This window comes from Lycorma delicatula, chromosome 2 (genome assembly GCF_047948215.1).
Source record: "Lycorma delicatula isolate Av1 chromosome 2, ASM4794821v1, whole genome shotgun sequence".
Lineage (NCBI taxonomy): Eukaryota > Metazoa > Arthropoda > Insecta > Hemiptera > Fulgoridae > Lycorma > Lycorma delicatula.
In genome coordinates this window covers 66583422-66603488 of record NC_134456.1, presented here as the reverse complement: position 1 = coordinate 66603488, position 20067 = coordinate 66583422, and the positions used below count along the sequence as shown (strand labels likewise).

At 25.4% G+C, this 20067-nt stretch overlaps 1 protein-coding gene across 1 annotated transcript in view; it reads left to right on the top strand.

The window, feature by feature from the left end:
• The first annotated feature begins 1155 nt into the window (after positions 1–1155).
• LOC142320195 (uncharacterized) overlaps positions 1156–20067 on the top strand; it is a 46121-nt gene continuing 27209 nt past the window's right edge. Inside the window, exon 1 of the mRNA XM_075357880.1 lies at positions 1156–1278. Within this exon, the coding sequence (XP_075213995.1) occupies positions 1267–1278 (12 nt within the window). The 5' untranslated portion in view covers positions 1156–1266. The remainder of the gene's footprint in view (positions 1279–20067) is intronic.

Here is a 20067-nt window from a genome sequence, read left to right as displayed (position 1 = left end):
AATTTACCACTTCTTTTTAGAATTCACGAATTATGTGAAATATCACACGCACACGCATACACCGGTTTAAAAATTAAACAATTCTTTTTAATTTTAATTGGATATGAATTCACTCCGCCTATATCAGTATACATTAGTCACTAGAATCAATTAATGACGGTATCTCGGAAGTCATCGTCTTAATAATGGATAGGGCAAATGCCTATCTGTAGTACCTGGACTTACACATCTTTTTGTAACAAATAACAAATAAACTTTAATAGAAGTTAACCTAGATAAATAAATAAATTAATTAAACTATCAAGTTAAATTAGTTTTGTGATACACATATATGAAAATTAAATTATTCGAAAATAATTCCACTAAGTATTTTACAGATTTATTTATTTTTTTAAATTCTTTATGCACTGCAATGCAGTTTTATTTAAACGTAAATTTTTTCATGAATCCAAATCTCTACGATATAGATTATAAATTACTAAATAAATAAATAAGTGAAAAATAAATTATTCTAATAGATAAATAAAATAAAGGTAAAATATTTTTTTCAACTATGTAATACACTTTTTTCTACAAAAACAAATTTATTTCAAAATATTTTCACCAAAACTTACAATTTACTAAAAAGATAAAACTCCTTATGCACTACAATATAATTTTACTTAAATATAAGTACAAATTATTTAAGCTATATTAAATCATGTTTATCTCACAAACAAAAATTGTATATTTTTTTTTACGCAATAAAAATATTATAAAAAACATTATTACTATCGAATAAACACTTTGTGAAAGAACTAAAAAATATAAATTCATTAGCAAATAACTTAAACATTGGAGACTTTAAGGGTGGTATAAAAACAAATGTGTGTCATGCAGTTAGTGTAACAAGAAAAAAAATAATGATGCTCTCATTGCGTCACTGTTGTGACTAGATAAATTTATCCGATCCACCACTACTATTCTTCCCGCTCTTCTCCTTTTGCTTATCACACTCACTCATCCTTTCTCCGTTTCTTTCTTTTTCTACATCCCCTCCAATCACAACAATTTCCCCTTCTCTTATAATATAATCCCTTCCAATATTTATCTATCCATATGCACATTTTCTCGTTTAATTCAGGAGAATCTTCTACGTTCATCCTCCCCCCCAACCGGTGTGGATGTAGTATACTATAAAAGTAGTGACCAACAACTGCAGTGCAACAAGTTGTGTTCTGGTAGTGGTATTATTTATCTGTACTAACACAGGAAGGACTTAGCAACATGTTTATTAAGGTGCGTTTACGATGGTTATGTTTACAAATGTTTTAAATGATATAATCTTATTAAAAGCAAAATTTTAAATTCAATATTTTGTGCATAAATATTAGTTTTAATGTCAAAAAGTAAAATAGTTTTTATTACTTTAAAAGTATCGAAGTGTTGTCAAAAATAACTTTAGTTGTACTTTACACAAAATCATTGTTTGTTTATAGTATATATCTTTATTTCTAAATAAAGTTATAGTATAGAGGAAAATAGCTAAGAAATAAAAGTAATTATACAGAAGAAAAAAAAAATTGAATGTAAAATCAACAAAAGTTATTTTCTTTGAGTAAGACAGTTTTTGCATATAAATTATTTAAATATTTAAAATAATATTAAATTTCATAATAATTTATAAAAACGTGTAATATTCTATTTTAAACAATTACACTTATAAAAAAATTATTATATTTCTTATAATAAAAGTATTATTTTTAAAAATACTTCGAAATTATTTTCATTCAGTAACTGAATGAAATTCATGATGACACACTAATAGAATACGATAAAATATTTTCATAACTTATCTAAAAGTTACGTATTTGTAAGTGTATGATATAGACTGTATAAAATAGTATTTGTTCCAACTACAGATATTATGTACGGAATTTAAAGAAATTCTTCATATTTACATTTAACCCAACAAGCTGATCTAATGGTTAACTCGTTGTCGCAAATCAGTTGTTTAACAGCTGATTTTCGAAGTCGAAGGTTCTAAGAAACAAATCTTAATAAAACTTAGTTGCTTTTTTACGGATTTGAATACTACTAGATAATGGTATACTTTGGTGGTTGGGGTTCAATTAACCACACATCTAAGGTATGGTTGGCCTTAGTCTGTAAAAGATTCCATCTCATTTACATGCCATGCATATCATCTTCATTTCATTATAGCAGGAAGGGTGGGGGGGATTGCCTATTGTTCACTAGTTGAATAGATTACACAGTAGACATTAAAAATATAAATGTTTACACTCCAGACAGGAACAGTGACTAAGAGAAATAACCTAAAATGCTTAACTTTTAGATTTATCAAAATACATATTACATCTTTATACCATCATAAAATACATTTTATTAAATACTGTAGAAATATTAAGAGATAAATATTAAATTATTTACAAAAGTAATTGTGCTACAATTAATTACTGCACAGCAATCTCTTAATCCCTACATTCCTGATTATCTAATGAATGTTATTAGTTAGATTAAAAATTGTGTTATTCAGTAGACTGATTGTTACTAGTAAGCCTTTACTGTTCGTCTGTTTCGTCAATCTTTTATTATTATTTTTAAAAAGTTTAGTTATTTTTTCATAGAGAAAAGATATTACTTTTAGTAACTTTAATTTATTTCATACATTTTAATAGTTAGTTCATTGATTTTAATACCATTTTTCTTTGCCGTTTCATTTTTAAAATTTAAATAAAACGTCGAAAATTACTTAGATTATTGTGATATATTATGTTTCGTTTGTTTATAATTTTGTACATAGTATGGAATTACGACTCCAAAAAAACGTTAAATGTTTTTAGATAAAATTGACCTCTTAAATCCTAGTAATATGAATAGATAGAATACAAAAATTAAAAGTGATAATTCAAGAAATAATAATATAAATTACACTTCATAATTATTCAAGAAGTTCTGTTGTATAAAATCAACTATGTAATGAATATCATATTAACGAACGGTACCTACAATTAACTTAATGAGAAAAGTAAATTTTTCACTTTCTTTAATTTTTAATTTTAATAATGACAACTTAGTAATAAGGTAGGTATTTATGAAGTAAATACAAAATGATTCTAATAAAAGAAAAGTAAAAGTATCATTTACCTAATACTTTTAATAAATAAAACAAGGCTGACTGATTTTATATTGTTTTTAGTCTCCACCGACATATCCTTTGTACTAAATTTAAATAAAGATATACATAATCTTATTATTTTGAAATAAATGTATCAAACTTTTCTTGAAATATTATAGTTTGCAGAAATTTGTGAAAGGTAGTAATTAGAACATAAATATTCCTTAAACTTAGTTAAAAAAAAAAATCTACTAATTATAAAAATAATTTTATCAGCTATCTGAATAAATAACTATACAAAAATTATAAAATTTAACTAATTAAATTATAAAAAACAATTTTCGTTAAAAAACAATTATAAAAATCAATTTCATCAAGGTAAAAAACTTTATCTCATAATAAAAAACCATAACAGAAATATGAATGAGTTTTTACTTGTGTGCTTTTTTATGGAAGTAAGCTCATTATTGAACAAACTGTTATCAGAAATATCTCATATCCTTCTAATTTAAAAATAATTAAAATAAAAATTTAACTTTCACCCTAATTTGCAGCACAATTAATAAATTTATTAATTAATTAAATGAAATTAATTAATTCAAAATATATAACTTAATTAATTCAAAATATATAACAGCCTTTAAAATACATACCTTTTACAAGGTAAATATTGATGTCTACAGTAAATTCAGCTCAGAGAATAATGGAACTGGTAACAACTTGAAATGGTAATTTCAAAGTGGTTGTAGTAACCACTTGAACTGGTAATTTTTCACTTGAAATTTTCTCTAATAGGTCTAGGCAAGGCCTATTAATAAAAGCTATGCTATTTTTAAATGGCCCAATATTTTGGGGGTTCTTAAGGAACCCCCAAAATAAATAATACACAATAAACAGTTGTAAGTAAACTTAAAGTCAAATATGAAATTTCAAGCTCAGTCATAAATAACAAACCAATAATTACAGCAACAAAAAATGTTTAATTTCCTAAGTAATTAAACTTTTACATCAATCATATAGTAAAAAACGCAAACCTTTAACAAACTCTTCCTCTAGGAAGAAGAATAACTCCGATTAAATTAAATATAAAGCAAAATTCTACGTAAAAGTTAAAGAAGATATTACACTACTTTTCTCGAAAAATTATTTTATCAAAATCTATATATTGAATGCAATAATATTAGTTTATCACATAAAAATTTAAGGTATTCTCTTACATTTTTAACTGTCTTCTCAAAACTAAACAAAGTTTCTGGCATAAGTAGAATATTTCATTATGTTTCATCTTTTCAGATCTCTTTTCTTAAAATACTTTCTAAAAATAAGTATTTAAAAAATAGCTCGATTTATCAAACGTTGAAGTTGCATTCCCACTCCCTGAAAAATTCTATTATGCTATGGAAAACCACTAAATTTAATCAACTAAATCTATGATTAACGGATATGTAGTACTAGAGACTCTTGTTTCAGATAGTAATCTCACCAGCTAGTAAACACCATTACGAACTAAAAACTCCATTAATAAAACCATTCAGAAAATCTTCCTTATTGTATTAAAAACAAAAAAAAAATCTAATTTCATCATTCAACTAGATAGTTTAATACATGCACAGCTAGTATTATTTTAACACTCGGAATTATTAATAGATTAATACCATTTATCGTAGAATATGTAATTACTAGTTTATTAGTATTTGATTAAGATTGTTGTAAAACATTTAATATTAATTCAGTTATAATAACAGAAACTGATTCTGCGGTTTATGATGTAAAATACAAACAGTTATTTCAATAGAAATTTACGTAACTTGGATGAATAGAGTTATAAAATTATAAAAGATAGATTGGATGCAATTTGATGACAAACGAATGCATACAGCAGGAAGAATATTTTTCAGCATTTCAGTTTAGTGAAAGCAAAGAAGGAAAAAGAAATAATTTTAATATAACATTAAAATTGAATAATATAAAGCAATGAAAGAGCTTTTTACCATAAGTTACTTTGCAAAACGAGAAATGCGGATAGAGGAAAATATAAAGTACACTTTATATATAGAGCCTAAAATATAAACATAGAACAGAAAAAGAAGAAAAACAAAAGTAAGCATTATTATAGTTTACAAGAGAAAAAAAGGAAAAGAGTATACGTAATGTAAGCTATGTAGGTTTATACATCATTATGATGTTTGTTTTAAGTGTTGGGTAGGTGGATGGATTATGTTCCCAGATTTCAAACGTTCAGTAACCTATGTTTCTCTTATTAAATGTTACCCATAATAATTACTAAATGATTCCCACTGGAATTACATAACATATTTACTTCATTGTTTTTAAAACAGCACAGGCTATAGTTGATTACACTAATAATAGTAACAAGTTGCCTTAGTAATAGTAGTAGTCATTTTATTATGCTTTTATCATTAGTATAATATATTTTTACATGTTCGTAAGACTAATAGAGTTTTCGTTTTTTATATTGCGACAGTGATTCTCTTAAAGGTAAATGTAATCTTGATAGGGAAAACATAAATTTCTAGAGATCTGTAGAAAATTTGCACCTTGAAACCTTATTCATTAATTACTGTATCATGTGATATAATTACATCATGATTATTGGGCCGGCCAAACATTTTTTTTTTTTAAAGAACAATAAAGAAAGCTTTCTATCTTCGTGTTCAAATTTAACTAAATTTTCTTTGTAGCTTTATAAAACACCTCATTTAAAAAATAGATTTTTAATAAATATAAAAAAAATTAGGTTCTAAAAAATGAGCACATCATAGTTTTAATTACAAAATATTAACTGATTTTTTATTTATTAATTAAACATTGATAAATAAAATTTTCATAAAAAAGTTAGTGTTCAATGTTACAACCGAACGGTTATAAGGAATTCGATATGCCAAATATTTCACGCCTGAAATTGCCACTGATATTTTAAAGAACAACGATCATCCCATGGTATGCATACTAGAGAACGTTAAAAGCGAAGTGGTTTTCTGTCCATATTTTTAATTCATCCAAATAGTTTTCGTTGTTTTAGATAATATTCAACCCTAACAGTAACATTTTTACTCGGTTTCCAGAACAATTCTGTTCCCAGAAGGATTGATTGTAAATTGAACACTGGTAATTTCAGAGAAAGCATTTCCTATTTGTACCTCATGTATTTCAGATGGTTATTGTTGTCAAAACTATAAAAAATTCTAAACTGATAGCAAGATGTTTTCCTCCTTTTTGTTTCATTACAAAAACTCTACTGTAGGTAAATTTTTTCGGAAAAAAATATTAAACTCATGATTCTTTTGTTCTAAAATTAATGTAATATATGGTATGATTAAAAAGTAAATAATTCTATTTTCAAGTTTAAATTATTAAACACCACTTTTACCAAGGTTTTCACAAATTATTTTTTTATCCTTACGGGTCTATACATTTATAAAAATAAATATTTTGTTCTGATACAAACTGCTGAGATCTTAATGTTATTCTCTGTTTTCAGACTACCCAAATTTTAAAGGTATCATTTATTTTGGTTATTTTCATAAACTTTTTTATAGATCTGTTTAGCTAACTTCACGCTGGATACTAGAATATTAAAATCGGATTTTTTCTTTTCTTTTTACTTCCTTGTACGAAATAAAGGTATTGTAATCGCGAAAAATTTCGGTATCAGATTTAAACGGAAATATCCATTTTGACCATCCCTGAATCCATTTTGACTAGTTACGGCGTTACGTCAGTACGTACGTATATATATCGCATAACTCAAAAACTATTAGCAGTAGGACGTTGAAATTTTGGATTTAGGACTGTGCGCCTCCTCTTTTGATTGCAATCGACAAAACAAAAATTGTCAAAAAGAGCCCAAAATCCAAATTTTTTTACTTTTTCTTAACTGCAGTAATAATCCCTCATTGAGAGCTTTTCAACGAAATATCATAAGTAATACTTATTTTCATTGGTTCCAGTGCTATAGCCAAATTAAATTCTAATTAATGAAATATTTGGATCTTCCGTAGGCACATCGAACCGATGTGCCTACGGAAGGCACATCGGTTCGAATCAGATTTCATCTACTTTTCTTTTTTTTAATTTTTTTTTAAATTTAAATATATTGATTTGTTAATAATTAACCTCTGTAAATGAAATTGTACAATAAATAATAATTCAATAATAACAATAAAATTTATATATATATATAAATATCAGAAGTTATTAATGAAATAAAATTTCATGTACTTTTCATTTTAAAAGAATGTGTATATGTAATTTAATAGGCGTAGAAGGAAGCCACGTGATGTCCACATCAGATTTTTTCATAAGCAAAGGGCAACATTATAGGTACGATGTGGTGTCGAACCCCATGGTAGTGTGGGACTCATCCTTACGGCCCCATCCAGTAAAACCCCTCTCCATCTACATTCTAGAACATGTGATGCCAGCCAGGCCCGCTTACGGTATTATCACAGCGCCCCATGTTTGTATTTTCTATCCTTCACACCCGCATTGTTAGTCACATGCCTCAAGCCCATCAGAGTCCTGCGAATTATTTTAGAAACAGGATTACTTTATTTTTCAAATTATGTCGTAAATAGTTGAGAATTTATTTAAAGAATATTCAAAACATAAATAAGTCACATAATTACAAAATTATCATCAAGATATTGTAACATATATTTAAAATTTTTAAATTTGTTTTCTTCTAAAATAGTTGCTTTTAGGTTATAAAATTGTACGTACAAAACTGTATTTTACAGTTATTACTACTTAAAATTCAACTTCAATACAGCATTTAATTGCCAATCAGCAAGTACAGACAGCTTTTATTAGCACATGTTCATCCGAAAGCATATAGTAAATAATATTATAATGAAGTTCTATTACAAATCGTTCAGAATGATTAATTTGATAAAATTAATACCTCCACGAAGAAATCAAAACACAGAATAAATATAACTAATAACCGTTAAAATATTTCACAATAGGATATTTAATAATATTTAAATGAATGACAATTTAGGAGTAATTATGATGATTATGATGTAATTAAAATAATTTAGTTACAAGAGTTAAAACTGCGGATTAAAATGAAAGTGACGGAGCTGTACGATCATAGTCACTGACACAAAATGGTCACGATGATTGGTGCAACAGTACAAGTAACATCTACGCGCAAGGTCAAGGTCGTTTTTACAAATAAACGTTATAATTCCCTGCAATTTACTATAGTGTTGCAGGAAAATATAACTAACAGGTTTTAATATAGCGTTAATTTACCACTGTTATATATCAAGAGCTAACTACCATTACATCAACGTATCTATTCAATTAACTCCTAATTATTTCTATTAGCGCATCTAATTTATTCTGACAAATACATATAAAGTGAATCAAAAGCTACCATAAAACTCACAAGCTATGATTAACTAATATTACTTGCAAATAATCCGTAAACTTTATAAGCTGCTGATGATGTATCAAGGATGATAATATCTTTTGGGCTAAAAAACCCGGAATTGTAAATCTTCCTGAAGTTAAACAAAACGTTTCCCTTTACAAGATTAAAAGCTCAATCATTTTAACTTTTCTGGTATCGTAGCTTCAGAGCTCTGATGCAAGAAGGGAAAGTATGGTAATCAGTCCAAAAATGGGGTATGGGATTTTTATATTTCTCAACGTTTCATAGCCCAGGGACTCTAAAATCAAAAAAAGTGGGTGGTAATATTTATACGTTCACTAGACACAGAGACTAGTGTACATGGGGTAATTTTTAGGTAAAATTTTTAAATCAATACCTTCTACAGGAGATGAGATACATAATTCTTTTGGTCAATTTTCAAAAAATTCTGCAAGCAAATCCCACTTTATATTAAGCGTTGTACATAATGTACATGCTTTCTTACCATTTAAAAAAAATTAGTTCCCAAATTGTCTTCCTTCTTCAAAAGCCGAAAATACTATCTTTTTATTTGTTGTATATTTGTTTACTGAATTTTTATGTCTTTCTAAGCATAGTGCAAGTGGCCAAAAAGAAATCCTTTGGAGGTTAATATTAGTGGTAGAAACCGATCAAAATATTAAAAATTAAACTTTTTGAATTTTTTAAAACTTTTTTTAGTTTATTTAAACTTTTAATGATGAATTACAATAAAGTTTCATCATAATTCACCTCCGCCCCCAAATAATAAACTTAGGTAACATTTTATTGGTTAAAACATTTTTCCGTGAAATATTTTTAGTTTCTTCCATTTAATATTGTAGACTTACACAAGTTTATTGAGAGGTGATTACGGGGACAGGAGCAGAAATAAGTAAAAATATAGATTCTTTTCATCTTTAAATTTCTTTCATGAATCATTATATTTCCACTATATAAGAATAACCGTTGCCAGGAAAGGATAACAACTTAATTGTCAGCATTTTTGTTGCCATTATAAAAATAATAATTTCAAAACTCTATATAATTTTTCTGTAATGATTAAGTAAAAAAAGTAAAATCAAATACACAATTTTTTTTTTTTAACAGAGAAAGTCTTCTTTTCCAACAAACCACTTAAGAAGTTGAAATTTTTCACGTAATTATTAAAGTGAAAAATCTTTAATAGTTAAACAACTGATTAATTGGTACTCTGACAGAATTAAGTGTTTTTTATTAGTCTTAAATTTATTGCTTGATTTCTGTGAAATTTGCATTTATTCAAATAATACATTTTATATACATTTTATAATACTGTGTATATATATATATATACACATTATTTTTTTTTTTTTTTTTTAATCATTCACGATCAGCATTTTCATATATACGAGTAACTTACATATTTTTACACTGATTACTTCTCTTTTTATTTAAATTAAAAATGGAATGTTTTACATCTGAAAGTTGATTTTTACAAAACTTCTTTTAATATCAAAAGAATATAATACAGCTTCTAAAAAAAAAAAAAATTTGAGATTTTCTAGTAAATCTTGAAAACGTATTAAGAGATCAGGAAATCAATAAATACCTCAGAAACAAAGAAGGTAGGAGGAAAAGAGATGGGAAGGAGATAATGACAATAAAAATAACCATAATTTTAAAAAATATGAAAAATATACTTTTTTACAGTTCTTTATCTTTCAACATTTCAACAAATTCAAAACAAAAAGTAACGGTTTTCTTGATAGAGATATTTTCTAAAAATACATTTATTTGTAATATGGCTCAGAAAATAATAAATGAATTCAGCCAAGGTTTTATACACACAATTTTACTTAAAGGAAATTTATATTTCCTATAATGCATTATTTCAATGCATATATTTTGTATATAATTTTAAGATATCTTTGATTGTAATATCATAGAATTTATAAATACATAAATAAAAAAATTAAAATTTCTTAGACGTTTAATAGAGATAAAAACCTATTTCTCTCCATTAATTTTAATTGAATAAAATGTATATATCATTGTTTAGAAAATTAATTATTGTATGACTAATGTACCTTTTTTTAATAAATGAAAAAATAAAAATGCTATTAATATTAATTCAGTCACTTTTTTAATTATAATTACGTTTATGAATTAAACATTTATTAAGTTTATTTGTATGTGCAGACAATCATTACAAATGTTATTTACGCAAAAATTTTAATTCTACGTAGTTAAAACTGAATAGCCTGTAATTATTACATAATTATAGATCTCTATCACTATGAATTAAAATTCAATAAATAAAATTATCATTATTTCTCAATTGAAATACAAATATAAAAGGAAAACAAATTATGGATTTTCTATTAAAATTTATACTTACAAATAAATTTTAAGTTTTAATAAATATTACAGATATATTACCAACATCCCCGTCGCGTCTTATATTCGCTATATGGTCACCTGTATTTCTCGTTGTGGTCATTTTTTTATTTGGTTTTTAGTCAAGTAACCACAGCTGGTGTAGCCAATCGCGTCGCACGTACAGTAATAGTGACGTGGCTGTGTTGGTTGAGCCGCGGCGCCTTACGCCGTCGCACCTCCTTAAAAAATCGATTTTCAAAATAATCTGAAAATGGTCTTTAATATCTATCTGAAGAATATCTGCAAACCCAAATCTAGTGAATATGTCATATAGTGTAGTGGCTAAGGCAGAAAATTGGCAATCATTGTTCAAAAACTTTATCCTTCGCTCCTTTCAAATTTCGAAAAATGTAGACTGGTTTTTAGATATTTACATGAAGATCAAAAATAACAAAAAAATCAAGGCGATATCTTCATTTGTTACCATTTTCAATCACAAATCTTCATTTAATCGTCACTTTACCTATATCATCACAAAAGATTGTTCGATAAGTTGACTCCATTCTCCATTCTCAGATAAAAGTAATGAATTACTCGCGATATTATCATCTTTGTAAAACGTTTCTCGTAAGAAGCAATAAAAAATGGATTTGTCTGACTTAGGGGTTCTGATGCTTTCTATTTTTATATTTATAGTTAACTTTGTTGATTCATATAAATCTAACGTTCACTAATAGTTTTTAAATTAAAAACTAATTATTATTTTTTAATGTTTCATACTCTTACCAAACAGATTTAAACGAAAAAATAGTACTATATTTTTGTAATTATTTATCTGCTGATTTTTTATGTCCTTAATATAATCCCGTCATGTGTAAAAATTGTTATAAGCCAAGTATTAAAAAACAAGTTGTCATGATAAAGTATTATCCTTCTTTACGAGACTGTATTTAAGTACCTCAGTTAATAGTTTCAATAATCTTTAAAATTGTCACTAGTTTTAATTAAATTTCATTATCTCGTACAGAAAATTGTAATAATATCAGAAATGTATATTCATTGTTGCAAAAGTTTACAGTTTTACAAGGTCATATTCTTGTATTTTGCTACGGACGACGTTATATCTAGTAGAAGAAGAAGCAGGTTACATGTTTTTTTAAATAAATAGGAGGGTATATGTAAATGAAAAGTTGCAAATTGTTCTTCAAAAGCGTATAATCCACAACAACAGTTTAAATAAACACTAATACTAAAACACATATACACTTGGGAGGTACATCGATGTTACTTAATTTACAAAGATTGCATTCTCTGATATAGGCAGAGAATAAACTGATATATACAATGACATAGAGAGAGTATCCTTTACTAGAACCATTGTCTGGATTATATATATATATATATATATATATATACATCTAACATTCGTGGTTTCCTTCAATTCAACTTCACGCTTACCGATTCTGTTAGTTTTAAATTCAACAAATGTTTGAAAATAGTTTATTTTGTGCGGCGGACGTAAAAATTTTATCACAATACGCATTGTATTCAGAATGTAGTAACTGAGGCAGAGAAAAAATTAAACTTTATAACTTTTTTTTACTTTTATTTTATTGTACATCTTATATTTTATTCTTTCGCTTTGTTAGCGTGACTGAAACAAGTGTTTATTTTTTAAAATTACGGAAATAGGTATAGGTTACAAAGATAACAATAATTATTTTTCATCCTTCATATAACATATAAAATATTATATTCTTACTATTGTTATTAGGTTATCTACTATTAACACAATTTCCTTTATAGCGAAGGCGAGGCTAGATTTAAATCTTTGAGACTAGTTACGCTGTTACATTAATGTCATTAAAATTAATGGAGAATGCACAATAATATTTATTCAATATGATTTTATTTGTTTCAAGTACATAATGATTTCAAAACATTAAACAAGTTAAACATTAAACATTAAACATTAAACATAAACAAGTTTTAATTAACGTTTTTTAAATATTTATGGAGCCAACAATTTTTAGTTTTTTTAGAAATTAAAATAAACAGATTACATTTAATTAAAGTAATGTACTTCTTTTTAATAATAATATGATTTATTTTTAATTTAATATAAATGATTATTTTTATACAGCATTATTTGCAAAACAATATTTTCTTTATTAGCCTGTTTTTAGTGTCATTAAATTTAACTTAATTTTTTCTAATTTTTCAGAAAAATATTGTCTACAATGAAATTGCTTTTCTCGGTTGACATATTATTCAATTTTGTTTTTCTTTTATACACTCAACAACATTAAAAACGTGATCATTCTGTATATAAGTACGATTACGGCGAGGTAAAAACAGCAATAACTATAACTCCAACGTTACTCTTTTTAAAAAAAAATTAATGAAAATAATCTTTTACAATAATAATCTATCAAAGATTATTTTCTCTAATTAAGATCATGATACAGATTTTTCTTTTAAGATGAATTATTAAATAGTTATTACAGTTATTACAAGAAAAATTTAATAAAAGTTATGAATATATTCTTTCTTCCTTTTTTAGTATTCTTAGAAACGGTTTCACATGTAAAGTTTTAAATCAGTAAACAGGTGTATTTTTTCACCACAGTCAGTTTTAATCAATAAAGTATTGATGGGACATCTGAATGAAAAAAATCAGCGGTACAGTTTCTCAAAAAAAAAAACCTAACAACAAACGGGGTAATAAGAAAAATGATAATGATATATTACACTCATTGTATTTTAAAATTAGAACAATTTTTTTTTACTTTGTTATATACTGCATTCAATGCAAATATAGTTCATCTATAAAATATGATATGACATTATAAACAACTACACTTTGCTTTTTTAAATTAATGGATTGCATTAATAAATTGCTGCACGAATAAATTGATTCAAGCCTCTTTGACACTTTGTCAAACTGACTAACTTATTATGTCCATAAATATATCATCTTAATTTATTATATAGAAGTAACAGTTCTAAATTTAACGATGAGGATATACATCATCTTAAATTTCAGATATTTTTCTTCAGACATTATTGTTATCAATCTACATTTTTCTTTGTATTTTAATGTTTTGTTAATCACGGTTTTGCTTTATATTTTTTTAAATAATCATCTTGAGTATTATTTTAAATCCTTACTAACAGAGCTTAATGTTACAAACATTTTTATAAAAAAATATATATATATATATATAAGTAATTACAAGATGATAAATGAATAAAAGAGCTAAAAAATCATTTATATGTCATTAATATTTTAATGATCATACAAAATAATTAGACTATTTAAAAACAAAATTATGTCTCGACAATGACAAATATAAATTTAATTAAAACTGTTTACAATACCACATCCGGATGTCGGTGACTTAAAAAGATTACAATTACTAAAAGAAAAAAGTAAAATAAAATGAAATATATTAAAACATATAAACCACAGTAAAAGAAATCACGACTAACCGCAACTCATGTAAAAGAAAAAGAATATAAATGAAAATACAACAAGACAGTTAGTTCGTTATTTTTATGAAAAGAACTACAGTCAGTCGCCTTGAGGGACAACAGCAAACGCTAGAAGAGTCAAGGACTGGTAAACAATGACCTAACTTGGCGCGCAATTGCAATTAGCATCTCTTATCTTTTCACTGGTTCCCGCGCCACGCCAACCTGCGGAAAATTTATCAATAACTCGTCCTCTAATAGAGAGGTCTGTATCGTATGTATTATTAAAAATATTAACTTCTCTCATTGTAATATTCGAATTAAATGATTCTAATTCTTTTAAATCAATTAACATTTTACGCTAGAAAAGTAGTTCTAATGATTAGTTAGGCTGCCTTAAAAAGATCTAATACAATATATTTAAGCTCTCATTAAAGGGGATATTATACTAATAACAATAAATACACATGCAATACAATGTAACAAATAATAAAAACAACTTTAGTAAACTTAAAAATATTAAACTTTAAACAATGCTAAAAACAAATTTACTAAAAATAAGTTTCCACAACTAGATTAATTTTGGAGATTATAACATTCTATTTGAGATAAAATTTGTTACAGTTTCAAAGTTATGTTCATTACTTTTTAACACGATATGAAATAAATTTGTTTTAAGTTGACTCAACATTAAATAAATTAATGTTTCTAATCCTTAGTTAACCAGACGTTTAGAATTCTTATATCAGATTAATATCAAAAGTGATCAATGACATTTATACCATTAAAAGCTGACAAAACCGTAATGTGTAAAAGTAGCTTATTTATATAGTAAATTTAAAATAAATTATATTTTCTCATTACAGTGTATATTTTTCCCTTATGAACATTATTTTGTTTCACTCACCTAGTCAATACTTCTAAATCATAGGTTTTACGGTTAGAGTTTATGCGTAGTTTATTACAAATAACTAAATTACAAAAACTAAATTATTCAATTTTACAAACACAAATAAAACGACTACCTAGATTTCAAATATATCTTTTTCGATAATGTAGTAAAAATAAACCGTAAAGCATTCTTAAATATTTTATTTCTTCGTTAAACAAAAAAAATTGACTGATTATATAAAAAAATATTAAAATATAATATACTATTTAAAAGCATAAAAACCTTAAAATTATATAAATTAGATATTTATTATAGGTCTAATACCGAAATACAACACCATCAGTAATTTTTAATTTCCGCAAAAGAACTATTATTCCTGATTACGGTTATTTGTAAACAAAGGAAATTTATAATAAAAATAACATAAAACTCAAATTATAATAGAAAAAATACAATATTCTACTTGATTATATAAGTTTGATTACAAAACAACTGCAGACAACAAAGGCGATTAAAAAATATTTTACTTTATTCAATAAAAAAAAACTTTCTATAACTTTTAGAGTCCGTTCATACGACTATTTTTTTAGTTTTTTCTTTGCTTTCTATGCTTTGAACTTTATCAATGGTCCTTGGACTCATCTTTGTATGTACTTATCTATGTTACATAAATATATAATATATTATGTAAAGTGTATAAGATATGAATACATATCCAAACGTATACAGTTCTTTGAGGGATTTTAATTGAAACCCCCTCTCTGCTTGTCATTATTTTAGGAGAATAAAGAAATTTTCTTTCTGAATTAAGTTTCAATTTAAATATTACTCTTATCTACCAACCCTTATTTCCAGTCTGCTGATTGACAGATTTTAGCTATTTTTGGTGTTTTAGCTTATATTTATAATAAAACGTCTAATCGTTTGATAAATAAGAAGTTGTGGACCAAATACAGTAGTTAATTGTACAATTATTTTGTCAGATTCTACTATTTCTGTGACTATAATTCTCGATTATTATTGTATTTCCTCGTTGCAGATAATCATAATATTCCCGAGGAAAAATTTGACTTACATTTTTTAACTTTTACATTTTGACTTTAACATATTTTTTTGAGGTTTCTGGTACCAAATAATATTTGAACACGATAGAAAATAAGAATATTAAAAAAATTCTTTTGGGCTGTCAGTCAAACTAAAATTTAAAAAATGTTTACGAATGAATAGAAACTACAAGAAACAAGAAATTACAAAGATCTGAAAATTTTATCAAAAACACGTCAAGAGTGTTTTTATTTGAAAAAAATATCTTTGTATGTAAGCCATTAGAATAGTGCTAAATAACTATTTAAACGTCTTTTTTTTAATGATAAATCGGTAAGACGCAAATAACCAAGTAGTTTCTAAAGAAATTTATCTACCCACTGGTATGGTGCTTCTTTTAGCATGTACCTTTACTTTCCTCTTCTAAATATTTAAAATATATGGTCTGAGTGTAATTTAGTTAATTGCTACATTCTTTCCATTATTTAATTGTCAAATTTAAGAAGTTTTATGTGAAACGTAAAGAAAAAAAATATTTACAAAAATTATTCATTTCAAAAATACAAAAAAAAAATAACCCTTTGACTATGTGTTTTTAATGTAAATTTTTATTTTATCAATTTTTAAATTTTAAGCTTTTTTATCATTATATACAATACGTTAATGCATACAATTTTATTGTCTAAATACCGTATAATTAGGAATAAGCAAGTAAAAGTTTCACAGAATCAACAAATATTTCGTACATATTTAACTTGTCTGATATTTCCATCTTAATAAAGATAAAATTGGACTGTCAATGTATGTCATTTGCATATTACAAAAACATTCTATCAAAAATCTCATTAAATTTTCCCTACGGTTAAAATAATTGTACATCAGACAACGATTGTAAACAAGGAAAAATGTGAATTTCTTCTTCAATAAAATTAGGTTTATTGCTTTGTCAATAAAAGTAGGACTTCTCTTTTTCTGTACAGGCCTTATAATAATATGTATATATATTTCACTGGAATGTCAATCAAACAACAAGAAAATATTTTAGCAAAGTAACACGAAAAATTAAAGATATTTTAAGCTTATACTACATAATGTTATCAATGGGATATTTTATTTTCTACTCTAACTTTATATCTCTAGGTTTTACAGTAATTCAAAGAAGTATCATACAGTTTATAAATTATTTTTGGTTGAATTTTGCAAATAATACTAAAGAAATAATTTAAATTTTTAATGAAATAAAAATTAATTAACTAATTCATATAGGATTTTAAAAAAGTACAGTATACAACGAGCCTATAATGATAGTCGTTAATAAACGAGTGCGAAATAAGTTACACACGAGCCTTGGCAATTATTGTAAACGGTAGAGAATTGCATACCGAATTTTTCTACGGCTGAAAATATTTTGCCATTATAATTTAAATCAATTTTAGAGTACATTGTTTACGGAATATGCTTTTTAATTTTTCAAAAAGTACATTAATACATTTCTGCCATAAGGCAGAGCTTATGGCAGACATAAGCTCTGCCTTTTCTTTTATATCGATCAGTGTTAAATGCATTTCTTCCTCAGAATCCGACATAACTAACGAAAGGATAAACAGTGTAATGTAGAAACTTAGCTTACCTATTGGTGTATTTTCAAATTAACCTCTGCTTGCTACCTACTTAATTGGATTAAAATGAAAGAAAAAAACCAGCTAATATATTAAACAATACTGATTGGTTCGTGGTTGAAAATAGTTGGCTTTTGATTGGTTGAACAACTGTATCATAATAAAAATCTGATTCATAATGACTCGCATTATGATACAGGTATTATATTACAGGTATCATTATGATACGTTATAATACAGTCATAGAAAAAAAATTATATTATTTTTAAAAAAAGGATTTTAAAAAGTAATCTCATTAAAAAAAAAAATAGCATACAAGTAAAATTACTTGATTTAATTCTAGAAATATTTTTTTAATTTTAAAATCATGAGAAAAAAGTATTACGTCGGTGAAGATTTTTATTGTAATTTAAAATTAAAGATAGTCTGAATGTTACTAACATACCATAACTTCTAACATTCAAGTACTAATAAAAACACACCGATTAATAAATATAAAAATCAGGAATTTATAAATCAGTTACTTAAAAATAAACCAAATCTCATAATAAAAAAAAATAAATCAATTATTTATATTGATTTTACACTTTGTTATTTTGCGATAATTACTCGTGACTGAATAATTTATGAATAAAATGAATAATTATTTTATGAATAAGCCATAAATTTTAAGAGGATTTCGTTCTTCAGCATTTTACTTTGAATGAGGTAAACTGGTAGTGTACAGGCACTGGACAAATCATTTTTACTTACAATACCATAAATTTGTTTTTACAAATATATTTAGTCTTTTTAGATATAAGTTTTATTTTAAAGTAAATTTGTTCAATACTGCTCAAAGATAAAGCTGCATAAGTAGCATCACAAAATTGTTTTAGAATTTAGTTATTGAAATAGTTTTATTCGCTTTTCCATTTCTTTCTGTTCTCTGCTAATTTCTTAATCCCAGTATACCTTTAATATCCTATAACCTCAACTATTTTCATATTAAAATATTTACATTTACTAATTGTAACATTTACCGTTGTTTTTACCCTTTACTGAACCAAATTCACTAATCTTGAATCCTTTAATTACCAAATTTGACACGTTTATAAAATTTTATCACAAATTTCTGTTTCTATAAATTTATCTTGAAGATTCTTCACTCCTACATCGCAAATTTTTCTTTTCTTTAATGACCATTAACAGTATTAATTTAAATAAAACCATGAAATATTCCTAGATTAATATAAAAGAGATGATTTTACAGATGATGTCAGAATTATTTTTTACGGTTATCTACCAGGTAGGGCAAATAATGAGAAATATTACATAATTTAAATAAATATATTCGTATTATTATTAATGTTTTCTTGGACCTACTGATTAATCAAGGACAATGATAATCATGCTTAACATCACTTGCTTTTTTAAAATTAAAATAAACAAATATTTATAAATAATATAGTTTCTGCCTCTACATATATTGTAATTGTTTTTGTTATGCAAGTTGGTTGATTTTATCGAACGACCCTCGGCGGCACACGACACCCGCATTCCATATTCATATACATTTATTTATTTTTTAATTATATGCCCTTTCACTTATTAGTGCGTATTTTTATGCAAATTTTAACATGACTGAAGAGAATATTAAATGTACAAGTATTTTAATGTATTTTAAGAATATATTACGCTGGATAACTTAATTTTAAAAGACTCTGGAGATGAAACCCGTGAAGAATTTTTTTGTAAAACATGTTACATCGATAATTACTGTGTTTATTTTTTTATATCTCAATTTAAATTTCCAACTATCTATCTATAAAGTTTTTAAATCTTCCTCTTAAGATTCAAGTACTTATTTCTATTAAAACGAAACATCCTAATCCAATATAATTTCACCAGTTAATGACACGGCATAATATATTTCTAGCAAACTAAAACTAAAAACTTATTTATTTACTTGCATTAAAAAGTAAACATGCTATTCACTATCTCTAATTATTATTAATATAAAATTTATTTTCGAGATAGATTATAAATCATAAAAATAATTTTATTCTGAACTATATTGCATACAATAGTTATATATAATTGTGATTTAAACTACGAACTATAGTGTCCGACAAAAAATATAGATTTATGTTCTGTTAAT